Consider the following 9,371-nt stretch of genomic DNA (forward strand, 5'->3'; position numbering starts at 1 on the left):
AAAAATGTCTTTTTAAAATTGATATTTAATTATAAACAATGAAATGTTAATATGAACAGAATTTAATTCATCTATCTTTTATAAGAATAAGAAATAATTTATGTACATTTTTTGCTTATAAAACATTTTTCTACCGTTTTTGCACTTTTTATTTATTAATTTGATCAAATTGTAGTTTCCTGTGTATAATAAGCATAAAGCGGAATGACTTTTCTGTATTTGCTTTTACCACAGCGTGAGTGCATCTCTGTCCATGTTGGTCAGGCTGGTGTGCAGATTGGAAATGCCTGTTGGGAGCTTTACTGCCTGGAACATGGGATCCAGCCTGATGGACAGATGCCCAGCGATAAGACCATTGGAGGAGGAGATGATTCCTTCAGCACCTTCTTCAGTGAGACAGGAGCTGGAAAACATGTCCCAAGGGCAGTTTTTGTGGACCTTGAGCCAACTGTTATTGGTAAGCAGCATCTTTTCTGGTGTAAGTTACAGTGAAATGTTTAGATATTTGCAAATCAATATTTTATTTATTTATTTTTTCCATCTCTTCAGATGAGGTGCGTACTGGAACTTACCGGCAGCTGTTCCACCCTGAGCAGCTGATCACCGGTAAGGAGGATGCTGCCAACAACTACGCCCGTGGTCATTACACCATTGGAAAAGAGATCATCGACTTGGTTGTGGACAGGATCCGTAAATTGGTGGGTAAAATGAAAGCAGGCGTTTTCATGATGAGCGAGACGTGAAGCGATTTCTAACTGGTTTCTCTCTCTGTTCTCAGGCAGACCAGTGCAACGGCCTTCAGGGCTTCCTGGTTTTCCACAGCTTTGGTGGAGGCACCGGCTCTGGTTTCACATCCTTGCTGCTGGAGCGTCTGTCTGTTGACTACGGCAAGAAGTCCAAGCTGGAGTTCTCCATCTACCCCGCCCCTCAGGTGTCCACTGCTGTGGTGGAGCCCTACAACTCCATCCTGACCACTCACACCACCCTGGAGCACTCTGACTGTGCCTTCATGGTTGACAACGAGGCTATCTACGACATCTGCCGCAGGAACCTGGACATCGAGCGTCCCACCTACACCAACCTGAACCGGCTGGTTGGTCAGGTGGTGTCCTCCATCACCGCTTCTCTGCGTTTCGATGGTGCCCTCAACGTTGATCTGACAGAGTTCCAGACCAACTTGGTGCCGTATCCCCGTATCCACTTCCCTCTGGCCACCTATGCCCCCATCATCTCCGCTGAGAAGGCTTACCACGAGCAGCTGACGGTGGCCGAGATCACCAACGCCTGCTTCGAACCGGCCAATCAGATGGTGAAGTGTGACCCTCGTCACGGCAAGTACATGGCCTGCTGCCTTCTGTACCGAGGCGACGTGGTGCCCAAAGATGTCAATTCTGCCATCGCCACCATCAAAACCAAGCGCACCATCCAGTTTGTGGACTGGTGTCCTACTGGTTTTAAGGTTGGCATCAACTACCAGCCCCCCACCGTGGTTCCTGGTGGAGACCTGGCCAAGGTCCAGAGGGCGCTGTGCATGCTGAGCAACACCACCGCCATCGCTGAGGCCTGGGCTCGCCTAGACCACAAGTTTGATCTGATGTACGCCAAGAGGGCCTTCGTCCACTGGTACGTCGGAGAGGGGATGGAGGAGGGTGAGTTCTCCGAGGCCAGAGAGGACATGGCAGCGCTGGAGAAGGATTACGAAGAGGTTGGCGTTGACTCCATTGAAGGTGAGGGAGAGGAGGAAGGAGAAGAGTATTAAAGGAACAGGAAGGCGTTTAACAGGAAGTGTTGCTCCATCATTCAAGTATCAGTTAGGCTGTTTCACATCAAACTCCTGAAAATGTCAAGTTTGGCTTCATTCTAAATAAAATGTCTGTGATTTGAAGTTGTTTGTCTTTTTATTTATTACAAATATTCTTGCTCTAGTAAAGGATTACAAAGGTTTGCTGTCATCTCCAGTGAAGGCCATGAAGAGGAGGATGAAGAGTAGTACTGCCATGGAGTCATTTTAATCACCATTAACAGAAAAGTCGAGAGCAACACGGTACAATCGGGACATGACAGTCTGTTCTCAATCAGATTTACTTTGCTACCCTGCGGTACTAACCAAATTACCCAGAATATAGACACATGATTAATATTACACAAGTTTTTCAATATTTATTAACATATAAGTTTCATAACTGTTAATGCATTCTGACATTAACACATTAAACTGCCATTTTAGTTTATTTGTACATTCTTATACAGCGTCAGTGTAAAAACTGCTTCATACATTCGCGTTTTCCGGGACAACATGAACACTGATGAAGAAAAATAAAATTCTAAGGCTATGAAAAGCCAGGTTTTGGCATAAATATGTGCTTCCGCTCAGAATACTCACATTGTTTCATGATAAGATGAAACTGGCTGTCAGCATAGAGAAAAGCATGATCGCTGCATACACTGTACACAATTTGACACATTATAATGATAATAAACATGATGTATAAATAGAAATTTGGGCATTTATATGAAGTACACGAAGTAAAATGTCACTTTTTGGAGGAATTACTGGACTTTTTTATCTTTATCAGCCACCACTTCAGAGAGGTCCTCCGGCTTTACTGATTTCACTTTTTCCTCCATAGCGGTGACCCTCTGCTTCATCCTCGTCTGGCTGGAGGTGAACTGCACCATCAGCTGGGCGAACTTCATTTGCATGTCATCCAGGTTGCCCTGCAGTCTGACTATCTTTTCCTCCAGGTCTTTGGGGTCGGCGCCGGCATTCGCAACCGCCTCGTCTATCAGGTTGTCTTTCATCAGGATGGCTTTGCCCTTCTCTTCCAGAGCCTTCTTGGCATCTGGATACTCAGTGAGCGCCTCCATCAAGTCGTCTTTGGACAACGCGAAGAGATCAGAGTAACCAACACTTCTGATGTTGGCCGTTCGTCTGTTGCCTGCTTTGCTGCCTTTGATTCCTAAGATACTGATTTCTCCAAAGTATGCACCATCGCTAAGCACCACAAACTGAGTGACTCCATCATCGGCCACCACTGCTAGCTTCCCCTCCTTGATGATATACATCTCCCTGCCGATATCGCCCTTCTTACAGATGTAATCTCCAGGACTGAACACTTGTGGCTGCAGTTTTAGTACCAATTCAATCAACAGACCAGCTTCGCAGTCCTGGAAGATTCGCACTTTCTTCAGTGTATCCAAATGGACGTTGATGGCGATCTCAGCTTTGAGCTTGTCAGGGAGGTGTTTCAAGACTTCTTTCTCATCGCAAGTCTTCTTCTCGGTCCACAAGTAGTCGAACCACTTGATGACCCTTGCCTCCAGGTCTTTGGTGACCTTTCGGAACTGCATGTACTGCTTTATGGAGTCGATCTTCGCCTGGAACTCAGCACGAGACGCGTTCATGTTGGAGATCATGGCACCTACGTTACCGACAATACTAGCAAAAATCAACACTCCGGTGAGAAAGTCTGCAATGACAAAGAGGTATTCGACATCCCTGACTGGTGGGGGGGTCTCTCCAATGGTAGTGAGTGTCAGTGTGGACCAGTAAAGAGAGTAAATGTACTTTCTGGCCAAGCGGCCATGCTCCGGGTGGCTGATATTGGGATATACCCAAGTGTCCGACCCAAAACCAATGGTTTTCGATATAGCAAAGAACACACAAGCGTTCCAGTGGATAATGATGAGGATATAAAGTACAAGGTTGCTGATACGGAACATGTTGGGGAAGCTGGTTCTGGTCTCAGTCCGCTCAAAGAATTCAAAAAGCCTCGAGATTTTGCAAAGACGGTTAATTCGGAACTCCGGGTTGTTGAATCCGTATTGCAGGAACAGCAGATCGGTGGGAATCATAGAAATCATGTCATACTTGAACTGAGATGTTGTTCTGTATTTGTCTCTAAGTTTTTTGGAATTTTTCACCAGCAGGCCTTGTTCCAGGTAACCTGAAGGCAAGACCAGAGAGTAAGAAGTCAAATCCCAAAACGACAAAAATGACAGATGGAGATATGCTTCCAAGATGCTGACCTGTTCTTGAGCGGACGAATGAGTCTGCGTAGTAGATGATGTCTGAGGTGTAGTCCAGCACTATCCAGAGCTTTGTGTAGGACTCCTGGAGTTCGTTGAAGCAGGCCCTGAACGCCAGAAGGAATAAAGTCCATCAATACTCCACTGACTGAAAAATTAGTTGACAATTAGGGTAAAAATGTACCTCGTTACGATCATCATCAGGTTATAAAACACCGGGCCTGCGATGACGGTCAGCCATTTGTAGTACTGGTCTGCCGCTGGATCCATAATCCAGATTTCTTTGCTGAAAAATAACCCAAAGTTTATCGTGTTTCTCATTTGATGACACATTAATGAAAAAACCTGCCTGCTTTTTTTCCTCAGCCAGAATAAACTTAATGCACCCAAAGAAGTACTTACGGAGGCGCCTCCTTCTTTTTGTCATCTTTCTTGTCATCTTTTTTCTCATCTTTCTTCTCCTCCTTCTTCTCATCCTTTTTCTCGTCCTTCTTCTCCTCCTTATCGTCCTTCTTCTCCTCCTTCTTCTCATCTTCCTTCTTGTCCCCATCCTTCTCATCTTTTTTCTCCTCCTTTTTCTCATCTTTTTTAATCTCATCTTTTTTGTCTTCTTTTTTGCTATGAATCACAAATTTAGTTTTCACAGAGTTGAAATGGGGTCCAGGTGGGCCATGGGGGGCTACCAGACTATAGGAAGGTGAGTGCTGCTACTTAAGGTTTTACAATCTTTTCTAGCAGAAGGTTTTGTTGAAAGATGAGGTGCAGGTTGTACTATTGCCCAGAAGATGGCGTCCCAGTACAGATAAGTTCCTCCCAGTTTGGCTCTACAACGTGTCTACAGTTCATGACACGCACTCGGGCGTTAATCTGCACAACCCACACCGTGACTTGAAACAAAAATCCCTCAGGCAATGATCATTTGTGTATGTTCATAATGCAGGTGGGAGAAACAGGAATACATGATCTCAAGGGTTTTTTTTAATCATACTGGTTTCACACTTTTACTGTTTGTAACTAAAACAAGAATTCTAATCAAACGAAGGATGACTAATATCTAAACCACATAGTAGACTTACTCGTCTGTGTTGTTGCAGTTATTCATGTTGTAAGTGGCTAAAGGCCACTTACTGGTGAGACTTGGAAAAGAAACAGAGTGAAAGTTTTTGCAAACTGGACCAAGAGGTTTTTATATATATATATATATATATATATATATATATGTTCTTTTTTATTTCAGGGACTAAATTCAGCATAATTTCATCTAAAGTATGCTGAATAGGTAAAACAACAGCATTACAAGGTAAAATAATGACAAGTCCACATTGTTAGTTTTTTGTGTTTTGGACATTATGAAGAGGTTTTGATTTAATACACTATCCTTATAATATGATGAACAACCTGGGATATATGGTAAAGTTCAGTTTTAACTATACTTGCATATGAATATATTTTTTTTTTTATATAATTTTTTGTTTTTAGAGTATTTTTTGTTATTTGTCAAATAAATGTTTAAATATCAAATATAAAAATGTTAATTTTTATATAATTTCATATTATTACTTATATTTATTCATTTGATTTGTATAATTTGATCTATTTATTATTTATATATATGTTTTATTTATTTTATTTATTTGCATCCCAACACTTGCATGTGCATTACAACTTTCGGATCACAATAAATCTACAAAATATTTAAATATGGGAGGTATCTAAGACTGGAAAATACAGTTGTAAACATTGAGCTAAACATTTCCTGATTCACTTCGTAATACAAACTGAAGTCAGATTTGTTATGTGAGAAAAATATAAAAGAAAGAACAGGTTATCCTCCTGTGTTGTAAATGTTTCACATTTAAATATAAAAAATTCAACCTTGGAGAAATGAGGAATTATAAGTACTGCTATTAAAAAAAAATTGCAGTTAATGTCTCATTTTCACATTTACAGAGTTCATCCTGCAGATCAGAGAAGAGCCTCTGCAGGACTTATGTTTGACACACCTGGTTTAGACCTTTTCAGTTTTGAGCCGTAGCTGTGTGAGCATGTCATTGAGGTCAGTCAAATCAAACAAAAGGAAATGTACAGTCATTCTGAATCATGGCAATTACTGGCAGGACTGCAAACACTGTGCTTACTTTCTCTTTCGGAGTGCATCGTTATGGCCCACAGAGACGTCGCTCTCTCCATTGGACCCATCTTTGTGCTTCAGGCCTCTGTAGCGCTCCAGAAAAGAGTCTTGCCTCTCCTCTGCAGGGTTTATCCTGTGAGATGCCCAGTTTCGCAGCATGAGGAAGAAGTGAGACAGCCTAGAGGGTCAGTGGGAGTTAAAAGTGTCTTCATCGAGGCTACAAACACACTACCGGTCTGGACAATATACAGTGAACACCAGCAAAGACAGCAGCAATCAAATCCTTAACAATTTCAAGACCTACAGTTTATTTTACATGTACATATGTGTACATTTCCTGATTCACTTCGTAATCCAAACTGAAGTCAGATTTGTTATGCACAACAACAGATTGAACAGTTTGCAGAATAAAAACTCCAGTTGCTGGTTTGGTGGTAAACAGCTGGGGGTGTTCAGCTGGAGGTCAGGTCAACTCAGGGCCAAAACAACATTTCTATATAAGTACATTCTTTGGAAGAGTCTGTTTATTGTCCAGATATTTCAGACTAACAGTTCTAAGAAGGACCCACAAACAGAAATCATGGCTTCAACTACAATCTTGATGCCATTAGCAAACATCCGAGGATTATTTAGTGTCTTGTGATTATTTTTTTTTATTGTTTTTTTTTTAATCATCTGCATTTAGATCAGGAATATCAAGCACACGTTTTGGGGCCCACAGCTGGCCCACCACAACCTCCAGTCTGACCTGTCCAAGGTGAATTTGAAAAATGGAAATAACAGAAAATATTATGGGCAACTTTTTAATAAAAGTAATTTTTATTAAAAACCATGTCAGGTTGCAACTTTATATTTAAACATTCAACATTTTTACCTAAAGCGACAGTGTGACGATGTTTACTCGTCAAAGCCAATGTCAACAGCGTGTTATCAAGGTGAATTATGACTTTAGCTAATAATCTGACACATTATTGTAAACGAAGAATTTAAAATTTGTTTATTCATACGATGTGTAGGCTGGTAGGGAAGTGCAATGACAGTCTGCCATCTTAAAACTACAGCCGCTGGTAGATATATATATATATATATATATATATGTGTGTGTGTGCATACATACATACTTATATACACATACTTGTGCATATTTGCACTAAAACAAAAAGAAAAACAAGGATTTTTTTATTATTATTTTTATTATTATTATTATTATTATTATTATTATTATCATTATTATTCATTCATTATCCCAACTGCTTAGTCCGATGGAGGGTCGCGAGGAAGCTGGAGCCTATCCCAGCAGTCTTTGGGTGAAAGGCAGGGTACACCCTGAACAGCTCGCCAGTCCATTGCAGGGCTATTATTATTATTATTATTATTATTATTATTATTATTATTGATAGGTTATTATGCTTTTATGTTATTAATCAAAACCACTTTAGGGTGGTCTGAACCGTGCAGCCTCTGAACTAAAATGACTTTGACATCCTGGTGTAGGCACTAAAGCATCAGAAAACTGGGAGTTTGGTCCACACACACATTCTGGATATTGACTATTTGCACCAGAAGGACCGTCCATGTCCCGGTCAGCGGACAGCAGCTGATGGGTCCAGATTGTTTCTGGTAAGAATTTGAAGCATGGCAGCGGACGTTTACCTGGCCATCGCTGTGGCGTTAGAGTCTCTGTGGGACTTTGAGGACAGCGCTCCATCTTCACAAAGAGAGTGGGCCCTGGAAAACAACAGGGGGGGGGGGGGGGGTCACCTTCCAGTTTACCAGTTTCAGCCATTTATTACAGTGACGTATGTGAATATTGGAGAAAAGTTTGTCCTTTTTTTTTTAACCAGCATCGATTTCAGACCTGCTGTCTCCATTTTCAATGACAGCCAGCTCGTCGTCCGTCCTGTCTTCACTGCAGACGTCTGCCATTGCTTCTCAACCCGGCTCCCTGTCCTGCAGTGGAAACTGAAATGTGACATCTGGAACATTTTCATACTAATACCAAGCTGGAAATTGATCAGTAAAGAAATAATCAAAGGGAGACTCATGGGAGTTGTTGGTGTGTTGACTGAACTCCACTTTTACTGTCTGTGCCAAAGTAGCACCTAAAAATACAACCCGCTTATGTCCTTAAACGCTAAACAAGATCAGTACCTCACTTTCTGTGAACCGGCAACAGGCTTTTAAAATAAGGCTTACAGCTAGGCCGTGGCTGGTATGTTCGGTGGTGTATATAGCAGGTTAAGTCTCTTAGGACACCGCTTAAAGAGCAAGTCAACTGGACGTGCTGGTGGCAGTCTGGAAAAACAGCCAGTTCTGAAAAGCAGAAAATAAACTTGTTTTTCTCAAATATTTCTGATGGATTTTACAAATTTTTCAGTGTAAATTCATTTCCCAATGTGCATCACTTTTATAAAGTTTAACATATTTTTATCTTCAGGTTCTTTTTCTGTTGTTGTCTGGATATAAATAATGACTCGCTGATCTCTGGGGAACACCAATGGTTGTAACACGTGCGCGCATGTAGATTAGAGCTAATACCAGGGAGTTAAGCAACCCCCACTAAGTGCAATCACACTGAGAGAATTGTGAAGAAGCTGAGTGTTCCAAGACTGATGAAGGAGGAACTGAAAGTGTCTCTGCACACTAAACATAAGGGACATCATCTCACAGACATGCAATGCATTGCAGATTTGCATTAAAGCACTGCATTAAACCAAAGGTTACACACATCAGTCAGTTTGCACTAATACAACAGCACAAACACAGTTCATGTTGGTGGTTCAGTTTAATTGAAAATCATCTCTGTTATTAGTGCATCTGTGCTTCTTAGAGACAACACAGCATCCTGTAATGTTGCATATTCAAGTCATCTTTTTGTTCTTTACAGATTTTAAAAAGCTAAAATGTCAATGAGTAAATGTTACATACATACAGCATGGTGCTTTTTTTCTTTTTTTACTAATGATATTTACTAATAAAGCTACAGCAACTTTATTTTGAAACACACCACTCTATGTGCATAAAACTATCATACTTCAGTGTATACCCATCATATTTCCTGCCATATTGTTTATTAGTTATGTGTTCTGCATCTTCCAGAGTCACTGCTGGCCATTAGACTTTGTCTTTAGTTAAAATGTACAAATCTCTTTTCAGAACCAGGTTTTAAACACATGAGAGGTTTACTGGAGTTTAATGCTACTTCCTTGAG

At 41.1% G+C, this 9,371-nt stretch overlaps 2 protein-coding genes across 2 annotated transcripts; one reads left to right on the forward strand and one right to left on the reverse strand.

Moving 5' to 3' along the window:
- Positions 1-234: 234 nt before the first annotated feature.
- Positions 235-1,759, forward strand: LOC306759282 (tubulin alpha-1A chain-like; the record flags this gene model as incomplete). Its single annotated transcript, XM_079244867.1, has 3 exons — positions 235-457; positions 550-698; positions 779-1,759. Exons 1-3 carry the CDS (start codon positions 337-339, stop codon positions 1,757-1,759), a joined length of 1,251 nt encoding a protein of 416 aa, XP_079100993.1. The 5' UTR covers positions 235-336.
- Positions 1,760-2,550: 791 nt separating this feature from the next.
- On the reverse strand, positions 2,551-8,086 carry cnga3a (cyclic nucleotide gated channel subunit alpha 3a; the record flags this gene model as incomplete). Its single annotated transcript, XM_079245720.1, has 8 exons — positions 2,551-3,947; positions 4,030-4,136; positions 4,214-4,315; positions 4,432-4,647; positions 5,106-5,165; positions 6,168-6,338; positions 7,814-7,888; positions 8,019-8,086. 8 exons carry the CDS (start codon positions 8,084-8,086, stop codon positions 2,551-2,553), a joined length of 2,196 nt encoding a protein of 731 aa, XP_079101846.1.
- Between the last annotated feature and the right edge of the window lie 1,285 nt (positions 8,087-9,371).

This window comes from Telmatherina bonti (assembly GCF_933228915.1).
Source record: "Telmatherina bonti genome assembly, chromosome: 8".
NCBI classification, from domain to species: domain Eukaryota; kingdom Metazoa; phylum Chordata; class Actinopteri; order Atheriniformes; family Telmatherinidae; genus Telmatherina; species Telmatherina bonti.